Source organism: Larimichthys crocea, chromosome XV (assembly GCF_000972845.2).
Source record: "Larimichthys crocea isolate SSNF chromosome XV, L_crocea_2.0, whole genome shotgun sequence".
Lineage (NCBI taxonomy): Eukaryota > Metazoa > Chordata > Actinopteri > Sciaenidae > Larimichthys > Larimichthys crocea.
This window is the reverse complement of record NC_040025.1, coordinates 1,943,745-1,959,724: the sequence shown is the minus strand read 5'-3', so window position 1 is coordinate 1,959,724 and position 15,980 is coordinate 1,943,745. Positions and strand designations below refer to the sequence as shown.

At 42.5% G+C, this 15,980-nt stretch overlaps 1 protein-coding gene across 1 annotated transcript; it reads left to right on the top strand.

Moving 5' to 3' along the window:
- Positions 1-697: 697 nt before the first annotated feature.
- tmem240a (transmembrane protein 240a) lies at positions 698-15,284 on the top strand. Its single transcript, XM_010731540.3, has 4 exons — positions 698-1,583; positions 1,987-2,093; positions 6,274-6,482; positions 14,776-15,284. The coding sequence occupies exons 1-4, from the start codon at positions 1,527-1,529 to the stop codon at positions 14,928-14,930; spliced, it is 528 nt and encodes a 175-aa protein (XP_010729842.1). The 5' UTR covers positions 698-1,526; the 3' UTR covers positions 14,931-15,284.
- Positions 15,285-15,980: the final 696 nt, after the last annotated feature.

The window sequence follows — 15,980 nt, the reverse complement described above, 5'->3', positions numbered from 1 at the left end:
TTGGTTGGGTTACTTGACACATTTTGGAACTTTTGGTCTAGATTTGATCCTCAGGTTCACATTTTACAGGATTCAAACCAAACATTTGAATAAGTAATGAAGCTGCAGGAGGGAATAGAAATGGGTTTGTAGTATCCGAAAGTTTAACCTGAGACATCCACATTAGATATTGCACTTTTTATACAGTGTTGCAGTCCGGACTGATAACTTAGCTTGGTCTGCTTTGTCTAATAGTTGACATATTATCTCTGCAGACAGTGTTTCACTTTGACCTGATGACCATGTATCTGTGTAGAAGCTTTTTTTGTTAGAGTCTCACTTTGGACATTAAACATGCAGGATAGTGGGAGTAAAAAAACGTCAGGAATGGCGCAGAATGAGAGCTGCAATGTCTGGAAGAGAAATAGAAAGCAAGGGGGTTTGTTTGTGTGTGTCCATGTGTGTGTTTGTGTGTGTCCAAGGGGTGGGGTAAAAAGGGGTTAAACCTCTGGAGGAAAAAAAGGAGGTTAAATCATCATGAAGAGTGCCATTCTTGAAGCCAGCTCCAGTGCATCTGCAGGTATCCACTATAAATAATGAGCCTATAGGCTGATGCTATAAGGGCAGTTTGCAGTTATCTCCTCTCATACCGCCCACTAGCCTTCTCTCTCTCTCTCTCTCTCTCTCTCTCTCTCTCTCTCTCTCTTTCTCTCGCGCACGCGCGCGCACAGGCACATGCACAAGAGAGGTGGGAGTGGATGCTCGTGTAGCTGCTGGAAGCCAGGATGGGATAATCATGCGTGTCTGGCTCCGGGCGTTGATGCAGCTGCCGTTGCGGGATCCGGACTGGACTCGGGGCGCAGGGTGGGTCTAGTTACCGACCGGAGCTATCTGGACCTGATGTCGATGTTATCAAGCATTCCGAGAAAGACGAGGGCGATGGCCGCGAGAGGAGTTGATGCAGCTCTCTGAAACATCCAGGCGAGAGAAATCGACCGTTTTCGCCGATGGAGGAGAGGATTCGCCGGTATTAAAGCGCAGCCCCGGTGTGGAATAACTTGGAAAGGGGGAAGGAGGATACCAAGGCACCCCGTAGAGGATATCGAGGGAGCCCTTTACATGTTTTCTTTATGGTTTTTTAAACTGGGATAGAGATAGAATCGCACCTAGGAGAACGGATCACTTTTGCATCGATAATTAGGAGAGGACTGCCTCCTTGGAGCGAGCGGCAGCCGCATCCGACCGACCTGGGGGGGGGTGGGGGGGACGTGGATGGAGAGAGGGCGCAGTGAGGGCTGAAAGAGCGGCTTGCCGTGTGTGAGTGTGTGTGTGAGAGAGTGTGTGTGTGTGTGTGTGTGTGTGTGTAGGAGGGGACGGAGGGAGACCGGGCAGTTTGAAGGGACGGGGAGCCAGGAGCGGCGCGGCGGCTCCATGAGCGGCTCCTGCCGGGACAGAGTGCCCAGAGCCCAGCCGGAGCGTCTCTACCGCCGCGGGTAGAAAAAAAAAAAAACCCGGGCTACAGGACGGCGGCCAGTTTGGAAGTTTTGATGCATATGATCACAACCACCATGATTTTTATGATTCTTGGTGCTTCAGTTGTAATGGTAAGACATCTTCACCTCCCTCAGCCACAATCAGGTTTCCTAATTTACTCACCGAGGCTAATATTGGATCAGATTATTACAAATGCCATAAATGTGACACATTTTTTTTGTGAGGAACTACCTGATACAAGCAGGCCTATCAATGCCATGTGGAAGTAGGTTAGCCTACCTATAATTACCTGCTGCCATAAATAAATAATCTAAGTCCGTTTTGAGGCAAGAGTCCCCCCTTCTTAGAATCGGGAGGACCTGCCAAGGCTATTTTCACCCCCCCTTTTCCCTCTCCATGATCCTCACTGTTATTTATCTTGATATAATGATGCCAAGAATCCATCGCCTGTCTATAGGAATAGCCTAGCTTATTGCTTGACATGTCCCAGCTGACTTGCATGGTTCTTTGCAGGCGATAGCCTGTTTAATGGACATGAACGCGCTACTGGATCGCTTTCACAACTACATCTTACCGCATCTACGAGGGGAGGACCGCGTCTGTCACTGCAACTGTGGAAGGTAAATGCCATCATCCTCGTACAATGTTTTGGGATAAACACGCTGGTGTGTGTGTGTGTGTGTGTTGCTTTTCTTGTCTTCCTCTTCTGTGTGTGTGTGTGTGTTTTTTCTGTACCCGTCAATTCTTAATTGCTGAAGGAGGGAGGCCTCGAAGATTTGTGGCGGTGAAGCCCCCGCAACCTGCTATCAGCCTTGTCTGTGCGTTTATATCGGCGGACAGTTTTTTTTTTTTTTTTTTTTTTTCATTTATTCGCTCCGATCACACGTTCAATCACGCCATGTGTTTCCCCCCCTTCTTCACATATATGAGCTATACATCTGCTGCGAGGATTTCGGCTTTGCTGCATACACGAAGGTGTGTGTCGGGAGCCATAAATAGGTAATGAACTATGAGCAATATAAGGCCGTTCAAAAACAATCTGAGCATCAAGTGCGCCGTGCGATTCACACAGGCCTACACACGGTGTCGGGGACAATAGATAAATAAATATATAAAAACCTGCTGCTGAACCAATAATGAACATATGAGTGTTAAAAGTAAAGTGGTTATGGCATGAGAAGTGTTATGGAGCTGAGGGTGCTGGCTGGTTCATCACAGCCTTCTACCTGCTGTTTGCTGTCACTGTGAGAGCAGGTTTCAAGTGTGTGTGTGTGCATGCGTGTGTGTGTGTGCACCAGCAAGACACTCATTAATAAATTAATTCCGATTTAATCAGCTTTATTATGCATTTTCCATCAACTGTAAGCATGTAATGCAGCAGGATGTAGCCTGTGTGGATGAGCACAGACACAAGTGGGCCTCTGTTTTTTGTTTAAGTCCACAGTGCCTCAGGGTATGGCAACAGATTTAAAGTGAGAGTCCTTTGATCCAATAGATTCACACCTATATCATCCTCTGATATTAGATTCTAGTTGACTCATGTCCTGCAGGCAACCTATAGCTACAGCCACGAGAACGAATGAGTTTTTTTTTAGGTGTCACCATTCATGTTGCTGCAAGCTGAACAGATGCACATTCAAAGAAAACAGCAGTGTATATTGTGCATACTGCAGTGAGGGGGTTGATGTACGTGGTTCATTAGCAGCATTAAGAGGCCAGTTCCACTGTGTGTGTGTTTTTTTAAGCCTGTAAATCCAGAAATGGGTCATCATCATCATCATCATTATCATCAGGTGCTATTAGATTATGCTTGTCAGAGAGGGATAATCTGAGTGAAAGTTCGGAAAGGCTCGCTGATGGATGTGATGTGAAGTGGAGTAGTCAAAGCAAGGAATGAATATGTTTGGAAATAGGGTTTGTGATGAGATGATGTATCACTGATGTGTGATATTCTGACAATCATGTCATCTTTAATACTGCTAAAAAAAGCATCGGAGTTGTGAATGCAAGCAGGTTTTCCAAAATAAACACATCAGCAGCTTTTAGTGGTGATTTCTACATTATAATGTCAAAGTGATATTTTTTTCCCCCTTCAGTGCAAGTATTTGTCATTGCCGGCTACAAATCCAAAGCACTGGACAGTATGCACAGTCAAACCTCAGGTTACTGTACCCACACAGCGTCACTGACCTGGAAACACCTCCTGAATGAGTGTCACTCTTCTGTTTTCACATAAACAGCAGAAACGCAGAGTACGTGGATAAACAGAGCAGACCCGAGCTTCACTCCCCTGCTTTTTCATCCATGAGGCGTGGAGGTGTCGTGACGCCCACAGTGCTCACCTTATCAGGCTCGAGGACACAGCTAGTGTTTTTTTTTTTTTTTTTTGGCAGCCTCTGTGCTCTGATTTGGATGTAGTTGTAGTTTCTCTGGCCTACAATAGCTGGCTCTGTGGCAGAGGAAGAGATTGTAGGAAGTGGGACTGTGTGTGCTGCTGGGTGCACCCTGCATGCATATTGGTGTCATGCTGTTTTGAGAGGCTCCAGGATAGTTGTCTCTCTGCTGATGATGGTTTAAATGCTTTTGTTGTGGCATTTAAATCGTAAAATCCTGCAACAGTCTTTGTTTTTAGACTAGAAAGGGCTTGCAGGGTGCAGGTGAACAGGTCTTAAGTCAGTTTAAAGCTGCAGAGGCAGCATAAAATAATCCTTTATTTATTTACAGGCATTTTGGCAAAAGCCTTCTTCAGGGAAAAGAAAGAAACCTGGGGGAAGATTTTGGCTTATCTTTATGTACCTCAGCTTTTTTCTTTGTTTTCTTTTTTTTTTTTTTGAGGAAATGTTTTGCCATTAATGGACCTCAGTGGCTTTATGGCTCAAGACTGTAATGTCCAACAGGGGGTTTGATCCCCCCACGTGGAACCACTACTTCTCCAGTAAAATACTTAAGGTGCTAATCAGCTAGATCTGCCTTTTTCTCCATATTCAGTCCTAAGTGCTGTGGTTTTTATGCACTGCACTTCCCAGAGATCATCTGTCAGTCAAACGGCATGGGTAGATTTTCTGTTAATGAAGTTGCTTTTCTGTAGGTGGTTTCTTTGTCCAGAGCTGCTCACGATGCCTCCCTAAATATAAAGTCGACAAGTAGTAAAACTTCCCCTTACCTTCAAGTGTATCACAGAGGCAAAGACTCAAAAGACACTGTGTGTTAAACATAGGAGCTTTTCATTAATTAGGTGTTATGCCAGTCAGAGACTAGCAAAGCAGACATTTATTTGAATGTGTAGAAAGCCTGTGTTACAAACTGGGTTGTGGAGTTTGAAAAATGTGAGCATTTACCATGCAGGGAGCAACTAACAAAAGATGCTATCATGTTGCATTAGAGGAAATGTAGAATCCCGTGTTTTTGGAGCTTGATGCATAATAGACACTAAAAGCCAGCCTCAGTTCTGACTTTTTTAAAAACTGTCATCCTTTCAATGCATAGAAATGCAGTAGTAAATTGCCAGAGTACTCTTTGTCTCTAATGTAGTACTCTAATGTCTTTAAACATCTGCATCAGTCCAAACACGTTATCATTGTAATGTCCCAAAGTGTGTGAGCAGAGCTGTGTATCTGTACTCACTTCCAGCAGTTAAATCTTTCAGCTCCCACTGTGTTCCCTTACAGTGTTTGCCAGACAACTGCCTGTGTTGTTAGACTGGAAAAAGCCTTCATCCCCTCTCAGGAGGGCAGGGCAGTAATACCAGTATAGTAAGACTTTCATATCAAGTGGATGTGGATCTGGTTTACAGTGGAGTGGAGTCAATGCAGAACAGTGTGGCAGTGAATGTAAGGAACTGGATGATTGTTGATCAGTGAGATGTGAACACCTGGTTAGTGGCAATCACACACCATGTGGATTTGTGGAAAAAAATCCAATTGGATTCATATGTAATCCTTTCATGTGTCTAATACTTGGAATACATTTACGGAGAGTTTTTAGTGATAAACTGTTTGGATCTGGAATCATTTTCCAAATTAATGAAGCCCACTTTGACAAAATAAATGCCAGTTAAGATAACTCAGGAATTATACTTTCACACTTGGGGTGATGTACTTCTCTTGGCAAAATGTAATTTATACAGAAAGGTTTTAACTGACCAAGTATGACCAAGTATTACGACTAAAAGGCCCCTTAACAGTAGTCAGGAAAGGAGGTGGCAGATTGTCGCTTCTTTTACAAGCCTGTCTCCTTAAACTTGCCTAAAGTGCAGCCTGGGGACACCCAGGGGTCCTTAAGAAGGCTTCAGGGAGAGTCCAGCAAAGTGTGGATTAGATCAATTTGATAAAAATTTAAATAGACATTTCTAGATATCACCCAGGTTACAACAGGTACACTATATATATGATAGACTTAGAGTGTCATAGAGTGTCCATGATTGTCAGGGTCAAGGACAAGTCACAGTACACAGCACAATACTTCCACATGGATTCATGGGCTCACTAAATGGTCTGATGAGTCTGATGAATCATATGTGATGACCTTCACAGTTAGAGGGTCAATCAAACATTGATGGGAGATTTCGGATTTATCTACTACCATCAGCAAAACACCAAAATGAGGGAATATCTATTGGACAAATGGCGTTCATCCCTCCGGTAGTAGCCCAATAGTTTACATTGTTTTGTTTTTTTTCCTTTAATTTGTCACCCATTTATCTGTATGTCTTTGAGATGGCTAAGAAAAGTTAATTTGTGTATTTGATTCAGTCACACAATGTTGTATATCTAACACTTCCCCTGTCTGTCCTCGCCCCAGGCATCATGTCCACTATGTAATCCCATACGATGGGGACCATTCCTTGGTGGACTCGTCAGAGAACTACTTTGTGAGTGACAGTGTGACCAAGCAGGAGATGGACTTGATGCTGGGGCTGCTGCTTGGCTTCTGCATCAGTTGGCTGCTGCTCTGGCTGGACGGAGTCCTACACTGTGCCGTCAGGGCCTGGAGGGCAAGCCGCTACTACGGTAAGCTTATAATTGTCTGGTTTGGTTTGCTGCAGATACATATGGGACAGCAATCCCTGAGATGTTGTACAAGTCTTTCTTTATTCACCCTGGCTGTGGGTATTGAAGTGTGGATGTATTGTTACACGTCACATAGCATGTTCATGGGAATGAAAACAGATAATCATAATTTGTCAGGTGGAATAAAGTATATATCATTTAAAACAGGATTCCTTGCGGCAAAGGTATTAGGAAAATGCTTGTATGCATGTATCCATATATTTCCACCCACCATGTATCTGCATGTGCGAGTGCTTGCCAGGTTAACACAGCAGTTGGTGGAGCTCTGGTTAATGACCTTCCCCCCATTGCTTGGCCCATTTTTGGCTCTTGTCACTGATTTTTTTCTCAGTTTACTGCGACCTCTTGGAAAATCACAGCTGAAACCTTCCAACTGTGTGATGATTCAGACTTTCGGCTATCGGTTGAGGTAAAACTATATTTAAATTGCTGTCTTTTTTTCTGGACAGCTGACATACCTCAGACCTTATTTCGCTAACAATCCTCTTAATTTGTTTTCAGGAAACAGCAGCAGTCATATGCTAATGTAATAGCACCATCATTAAGTGTAATTACTATGCTCTGAATATATTAAACTCATTATTTATGAGAAAATTATTTAATAAGCCAACAAAAAAAATCAAACCTTAATAAGAACTGTGATACTATAGACCCTCAAAAAAGAGAAGTACGATGAAACATAAGAGATTGTATGTTTTTATACAAATTTAGCAACACTTTTATAGAGCTTGTACTTTGTGGAAAAACAAAGCTAAACAAATAAAATGATTAAAGTATGCATTTTTTTTCTTTCACAAACACCTTACTACAGTATTACGTTTACTTAAATATGTCATTCTTATAATTCATTTTATTAATTTTGACGGCATGCAGCAGCGTTATCCCTGCACTTTATTGCCATGCTCTAGCAGGTCTTTCCATATTATCCTGTTAAAATGTTTTCTTAGCACTGAACCAAGCAGAAAAGTCGATGTCCTTGTGACAGCTGATGTCAAACAAAATCACTTCTCATCATGTTTGGTGGAATTATGTTTCAGCAATGGTTTAGATTAAATATTAAACGGTAAGCGTTTCAATGCAGGTCTGACAGAATAACCTCTGCTCACTGTAGCTGCTGTGTGCCATTGTCCTATGCTTATGCCTAAGTTAAACCTTTACCTGTCTTTTTGGGGATAATGAAAGAGCAAAATAGCCAAGCAATGCAGTAATGTGAAAAAGAATATTAATAAGAATTGAAATAATGCAGATGATGCAACAACCTAATTAACACTTCAGACAAAACTCCACGGGAAGACTAAAAAAATTGCAGGATATAAGTTAGCTAACGGGCAAAATGGCGTTTCACTCACTTTGTACTTGTGATTATAGCATAGCATTATAGGTAGATAACTTCCTTTTTGTTGGTTGTAGGGAGCATGAGTTTATACTAAAAATAGATAATAAACCTTTTTATATAGCATTTCAAGCAAAGAAACACTAAAAAGAACATTACAAAGTAAGTGAAAGGTAAACAAAACACTATAGATGACATGTACATTTTTATTAAAATATTGAAATTATGAAATAGAATTGTGAATTAAAAAACAGGAAAATGCTGAATATAAAAGTGACTTTGGGGTAAGATTTTAAAGGTGAACACTACACTAGCCTGGACTTCTACAGCTGAGGAGCCCAGAGAGTAAACATTCGTCTCCCATGGTGATGAGGAGTGTTGGGAATCACTTGAAGGGCCCTTAAAGAGGATTTCAAGCAGCAATCAGGCTCACTTGGAGTTAACATCACACAAATAAACTGACTTCAAACCTTAAAATCAATTCTGCAATTGGCAGGCAGTCTGTGAAAGGAGACAAGGATTTAGATGATGTGGTCACTACTACTTGGAGTTGGTGATTAGTCTGGGGGCAGTGTTCTGAATTAACTGTAGCATGTTGATATTTCTCCTGCTAAGACGACAAGTGCGTCACAATAATAAAGCCTGGAGGAGATAAAAGCAAGAATGACCTTCTCCAGGGCTGCAAGTAAAAGAAAACATCTTGTTTTAGCGACGTGCCCCAGTGAAATAAAATGCAATTACATCACTTAAGCATCTAATGACAGACCTTAGATTATAGGTTTCTGGCTTCATGTTTGTTGACAGGCTAACTAGACTACACAAAAAAGTCATTCGTAATGCTAGTATAGGGACCAGGAGGGATAACTGTTAGGATCTCTGACTCATTAAAATGTCTGGACACCCAGCTCTGATTACAAGAGACATAATGCAGGATACATCTATATTACAAGACTTTAAAACAGTGTGTCAGCTATGATATACTCCATGGAGAGCATATTAATAGAGAATAATCAGAGTCCCATAATAGATCCTTGGGGAACTCCTCAAAAGACCCATCAGCATTAATAGCAGAAAGATATTTTATTAGGTACAAAGTAAACCAGTGTTGCAGCACATCAGAGATGCCAGCAAAGCTTTGATTAAAATATCGTGATCCACTTTATCAAAGGCTGAGATGAGGTCAAGAAGAATTAAAACGACTATTTCGAGCGCAGTGACTTCCCAGAGTCACTGCTGGTTGCTTGGTGACCTTACAGTAACAAGACAACTCTAATTAACTGTAGTAAATCGTAACACCCTGTAAAACCACAACTTGTCATTTTTATATTTTATATATATATATAGCTTTTTACAGAAGCATGCTAGCTGTTTCCCCTAAGCTACCCACTTGCTGGCTCCAGCCCCACAGATAATGCACAGACATGAGTGGTATCTGTTTTCTCATGTTAGTGTTTTCCAAAACATCCAACTATTCCTTTAATAATCATACAGCAATCCTCTAAATAGTATAGAAACCAGTTTAGATCTTTTCACACTAAGGCTGCGTTTGGAAAGACTGAGAGAAGGTTGTCAAGTCAAGATGATAAAACGTAGATTTTAGGCCGTTTCATTGGTCAGAAAGATGCAGGTGTTAAAATGGCCTTTTTCAGAGCAGACATTTTGACTTTTGACTTCTTTATAATAATATTAACGTTGGCACTGTTCTATTCGAGCGTCCAAGTAAGCCAAGACAGTGTGGCAGTGATCCAGCATGCACAATACTCAGACCCTGAAACGAATGCACCTAAATGGAATTCAGCCATCATTCAGTTTGATTTACAGCTGTGCTTTTTCCCACTGTGAAACCTCATAATGTCTCCCGTGTGGAAAAAAAACTATTCCCTGGCACCGACCACTGAGGTTTGAAGACCCTGCACACCCACATAGGTGTTTCCATTTAGTCTTAGATTAGAGCTCTACTCAGGTTGAAGGTGGGCAACGCTATGCTATAATTTACATGATGTCGCCAGACTTCATGGCTGTGCTCCATTTTCCTGTGCTACTTGTAGTGGCAAGGTTGGGAAATCCTGTTTAAATAGATTGCAGGTATGATTAAATTAGTCTTTTCACAGCTTTTAAGTGTTGGCAGAGACAGTACAGTAACTTTTTCCACTTGAATTCAGCATAAGTATTCATGTGTATGTATGCCTATGTGGTTACGTTACTATTGGTACACGTGCCATTTTGTTTTGTTTTCTTGTCGCACAGAGCTATCTATTCAAGTTGTCCTGTGCCATTCCCAACCCTAATTGAAAGGGAGTATACAGCCCACATCCTACAAGCACAAACAAGCAATGTGCTGATCAGGTTTTGTAGCACACCCGCCAAAAAAGGTGCCAACAAAGCTAACAGTAGAGTCAGGAGGATGTAGGTCAAGCTCAAGTCTGTCCACGACCACGCAGTCCTGAATCAGCCAAAACAATTACAATCACATGCGTGGGTTCACCATGACTGTGCATGACTTTAGCTCAACTAATGATATTACTTTTGCCTCAAGAGTAGGCTGTATGCCCCAGAAATGTCTCTGTGTCAAGCCCAGTCATTGAAAACGTTATGACTGCACAGCGGTTCACTGGTTATCGCTGTCACATCGCTGCGAGAGGGTTTGAACTCTGGCCCAGTAACTCTCTGTATGTTTGCCTGGGTTTTCCTGCTTTAGTTTAAGGACGGTCCAAGTGAAATGGAAACTCAGTATTGCATCCACAGTCAAGGAAAACATGAGAATATGAAGAAATGATTCGTTTACAGATAGAAAGTGTCTTGGTATGTAGTAGTGCACAGCTTGTCAAGTCACATTACACCTCATTACATAACACAATTTGCATGCAGTACTATCTGAAAATGTATTCTCATGAGAAAATCTGGCCAAGCTGTTATTTGTTTAATATAAGCATTGCTTTTAGGTGATGAACTAAAACAATACATATATGGATACACACACACACACAGCAGCTACCAAGACTGGTTCAAACCAGGCTCCAGAAACAGAGATTGAGAAATGACTTCACTCCCACCATCTGCTGTGCTGTAGTGAAAGCTACATTCTCACATACCATGTGTTTAAATCCAACTGAGTGGGATAGTTGCCCCTTAATTTCCTGTCTCCTGTCAGTGCGCTCGCTGAAATATGTGTTTAATTTCTCTTACCATCTCCGCCTGACAGTTGAAGGATGCATGTTACTTTAGCGAAAAAGGAACGAGGAATGCAGCAGATTTAATTAGACAGAACATGCGGCGCACAGTTCACCAACATCGCTTGGCTTGTGTAGCCGCACAGACGCGAGCAAAGAAAAGAAAAATAAAAAGGCTTTCAGTGACGCCGAAGCTCAGCAGCTATTAGACACACGTGTGAAATCATGACATGGCAGCATGAAATCCCTCATGGTCTGGCACTTTGCTGAAGAGACATCAACCACCGATGGCACAGACAATTCATCTCAGCGCGCTGGCAAGATGCTCGCTGATGAGCCGAGCATTACCATCCTGGATTACAGTGTTTTACTTTCTCACAGCCCTGGCGCTTTCACAGGCTTTTCCATCCAGCCGGGATCAAATTCTCTTTCTCTCTTGCATTCTTTGACACAAATTGGCTAAATTTAGACATGCAACAGAGCTTTAAAGAGCACGATTTGGAGGAACTCAGGTCGTCTACTCTCTCCAGCGCTTAGTGTCGGGGCAGGCCTGTATTGTAGAGGTGGCCTGGATCCTCAGTTTTAAGGGTAATACTAAAGTAGGTGATATGTGACCTGGATACTTGGACTGCCATGGAAAAGCTCCTCAGGCAGGAGGGGAAAGCATCAAGCAACGATCAAAGGATGATGTTTAATACTAAAAGAAATCAAACTGAAAGTGCACTAATATTGTTTTTTAGGATAGAAAATATCATGTGGTATTTGTATTTTTTTTGTGTCTTCTGAGACGCTACAATAAACAAGAGGATTGGATTGTGTAAGCTTTGCTTTCCTCAGAGGTGTGGAAGCTTTTGCAGCAGTGAGTGAGACAATGCTGTTTTCTCCAGTGCCTTGGTAGGATGGTGTAAAATACATCATCATAAAAAAAACACCCAGCGTGGAGGGAACATCCATATTCATTAGCCGCAGTTATAGAGTGGGGGATATATAGGCTTCTTCTTTTGTACTGGGAGGGAATGCCCCTCTCTTCTATGTGTGTGTGTGTGTGTGTATGTGTGTGTCGGCTGTGACGTTGATGCTAGGTCAGACTCGTTTAGCCTCCCCAAGATGAGGAGTGAAGGTGAGGCTGACAGAGCGGGGAAGGGTGTGTGTATAAGTGTGCGTGTGTGTTATGGGTGCAGGATGGAGATGCTGTCACATCCCCACCCCCCACTTACACACACACACACTCTTCTTCGGAGCTATAAATAGAATGAGAGAGAGCAGCTGGAATGGCAAGTGAGAAACACACACACACACACACACACACACACACACACACACACACAATGCATTAAGATGCACATTGATTCTCATTGCTCCCCCCCCCCTTCTAATTCTATCTCTAGCTCCTCCTTCTCCCCTCCCTCTTCACTTATTGAATCTACTCCTGGCCATTTCCTTTACAATGCTTCCTGCTGCAACTACTATTTTTTTTCTTTTTTCTTCTTATCGTTGATGTGCTGTGAATATCTGATCCCAGAGTCTTTTTTTGTTTGTTTTTTTACAAGAGAAACATTGACACAAAAATGGAGAAAATGATGACCCCGGAGTTTATCATTAACCACCACCACCTGTAAAAAAAAAAGCGTAAAAATTGTCCTACACCTCCCATTTTCTGCCTCGCGTTATCATGTCTCCAGACTCCATCCCCATCTCCATCCTTTTATTCAAATGAGAGAAACCTGTCTCCCTTGCCCCTTTTCCTTTGGATACCCTTCAGAGCAGTCCTTGTGGACAGCATACCCATTCACAGCTATAAATAACTCACTCGCTCCCCCCCACCCCCTTCCTCCACAACCATCACCACAACCACCACCACCACCACCACCCCTCTTTTCGCTCATCCTCTAGCAGGGCCATTTGCTACTGGGTCTGCTTGTCTGGGGCTCTCCCCTCCTTCTTCTCTCTTCTTTCTGTGCTCTCTCCGTGGACCTCGCTCCGCCTCGCCGGCTCCGGTTTATAATCTGACAAGCACGAATGTCTGCTCCGCCATTCCCCTTCTTCACGTTCTACACCCCACATTCATGAAGCCCCGCTTTGTATCCAGGCAGTCTGCGATTTTATGGTGGGTCAAATGTTCTATTAGAGAGCCTGTGTGTCCTGTATGTGCTAATTGGCCAAAGACATGATGGATACACTGACACACACACACGCACACACACACTCATCTCAGCTTTGAGAAATAAAGCCAGGGCACGTGTCACATGTGCAACAGCTCAAATACAAATGTGAAGAATCAAGGACACAATGGTGCACTTGAAGAGATTGATGCCATTTGTACCATTCTCATCCAATATTTCAATGATCCAATCTTTTATCTCTGTCCCTCTGCCTTCACTGTATAAAAGCTCATCCTTACTTCCCAGAATTACACATTGTTGCAGCTATGATGAAGCAGGTGGTTAAAAGACATATTAAACACCAGTCTGAGACACCATGGAGGTACAAAGAGCCATATATTATGTGTTTCTGGGCCATTTTTTAGTTTAACTGGCCCATCTTTGAAAATACTAAATGTTGCATGGAATATGTGATTTTGAGACCTTCTTTCTAGTTTTCTCATTTTTAGGGTTTACGTCTGTCAAAATGCATATTCAACATTTCACTAACAATTGAAGGGGATCAGAGTTAGACTCTCCGCTGAGACTGAGCGTGACGAAACAAAACAGGCATCATATCACAGACCTAAATCCATACATACAGTATTACAGGGGAAAATGAGTGTCAAAGTGGACTCATTGACATTAATGTGGAAAAGGACAGTTCACAGCACAGAGATCGCTCCTCTGTGGTTGTGCTGTCTCGTCTGCCTCTAACTGGATTTAGTGCCAGAAAACCAGGCTAAGAGGGATTTTACACTATTGTGTGTCTTGATCTCATGAGCCTGTTGTCTAGCAGTGTCTTAGAAAGCCCGCGTTCACTTGTTTTTCCTCATGTCTGCGTGACTGCAAACGCATTACAACACTCCATGTATACACACCGCACGTTTACATGCATACGTGTGAGTGGGAAATAATCAATATTGTGACGTGATTATGACAAAATATCGACACTCTGGCATCACTATTGTCATACTTTCTGTTGCAGCACTACGGATGCTGAGGTCTTTCCTTCTTTTCCTTGTGGTGTGTTTAAAATTCTCACACTGTGGCTGGCGTCATGACCTAGTTAACGAAGACATATAAACTACGATGTAATCTTAACTTCACCAGTTCAGTACTTATGGGACTTTTGTTACATAACACCACCACCCCTTTTACACTCTATGCTTCCTGTCTGTCTACTGTCAGGTGTCGAATAAATCTTCCACTCACTTTGAGTACGTAGGTGCCCAGTATGATACATCCTTATTTTTTGTGTAATATGGTTTAAGGACAGTTGGCTCAGATGCCATAATTGATTAATGAAATAAAATGAATATTGCATATTATGATTGACAACTTTGTTTACAGGTACCTGCTTCTAGTCTTCAGTGCTTGCATTGTTTGCTCCTGATTTTGCATTAGAACAAAAAGTAACAACTTCCACTAGATGATATATCGTTTGGTACATCGATAATACATCATATCCAGCATGGGGTTATTACATCCATCAGAGGTGGATACAGACCGGAAAATAGTTAGGAAAAGGCCAGTATAAGTTATTGGTCACAATAACAACCCCGTTGCCTCTTGTCTTTTTCCTCCAGATACCCCGTCTTGGTCATGGCTGCCCCAGTTCTGCAACCTTCGAGACCTCCGTCGCAGGGCCCAGCTCAGACAGCTGGAAGACTCCAGCGGCAACATGGTCCACATCAAGCAGAAGCTCTACCACAACGGCCACCCTAGTCCCCGCCACCTCTGACTTAAAACAAAATAACAAACAAACAAAATAACAACAACAACAACAACAAAACTTAGACTCCCCTCCCCTAAAGCCCTTTCTCCTTTCCTCTCCAAAACCCCTCATCCCCCTTCCCAAACTGCCCTTTGGCCAACTGTTGCCTCAGAGACCCTGGAAAACTGCCCTCCCACTCTTCATAACATGGTCCCCTTAAACCCCCACGACAGGACTTTCTTATGACTAAACCCGGCCCCTGTCAGCACTAAAAAAAAAAATCTAAATGAGAAAATGGAGCAAGATGACGATTATTTGTTGCCACTGAAATCTTGTCTTATGTCCATGTCCACCATTGTGGGAGGAGGAAGAAAAAAAAAACATTTTTAAGGGTGTTTTTTCTGTATAGAGACATTTTCTGTGTTCATTGTTAAACTTGGCATGCTCTTTTAGAACAGGGTAAGATGTGGGCAGTCTATGGAACGGGGCGGCAAGATGGGTGTCAGGATATTTTTTTTTTCTGTATTGGGTGGGAGTGGGACTTTGTTGGCGTGGGGAGGGGTAAATGAGACTGGTGGGTGGGTGGGTTTTTGTGATGGTTAGATTGCTGCTTCTGTAAATAGTTATAAATACGGGCAAGTGGGATTTAACAGTCTTTAAAAGGGGGTGTGTGGGGGGATTTTTGTGTGAGTCGTTTATCAATAGAAAACCTAAGGATGGACTGTGTGCGTAAAGATTATAGGAATGGAACAGGAAGATGAGTCTGTTTGGAAACAGGATGTGAAACCATGTGATTTCTGCTAAAAACACAGATTAATTAGCTTTGTTACTTAGTGAATTAACTGAATGTATTAATTTTTCCTGTAAATATGTGAGGGGGAGGGGAGCGTGTATGGTTGTGGTCGGGGTTCTCTTTGCTATATTATCATTCTTTAGTAGACATGGAAGGAGAAATAAATGCCAGCCAAGATGAGTCAGTTCAATACGCACACATACTCACATACTCACACACACACACACACACACACACACACACACACACACACACGCACGCACATTCACCCCTCCATCTTCCCC

What these genes read in the sequence shown, in the direction of transcription:
- tmem240a (XM_010731540.3), top strand. Translation starts at nt 1,527, where the DNA reads ATGCATATGATCACAACCACCATGATTTTTATGATTCTTGGTGCTTCA. An exon ending in TTGGTGCTTCAGTTGTAATG is followed by an intron (nt 1,584 to 1,986) that starts GTAAGACATCTT and finishes GGTTCTTTGCAG; the next exon opens with GCGATAGCCTGTTTAATGGA. An exon ending in TGTCACTGCAACTGTGGAAG is followed by an intron (nt 2,094 to 6,273) that starts GTAAATGCCATC and finishes TCCTCGCCCCAG; the next exon opens with GCATCATGTCCACTATGTAA.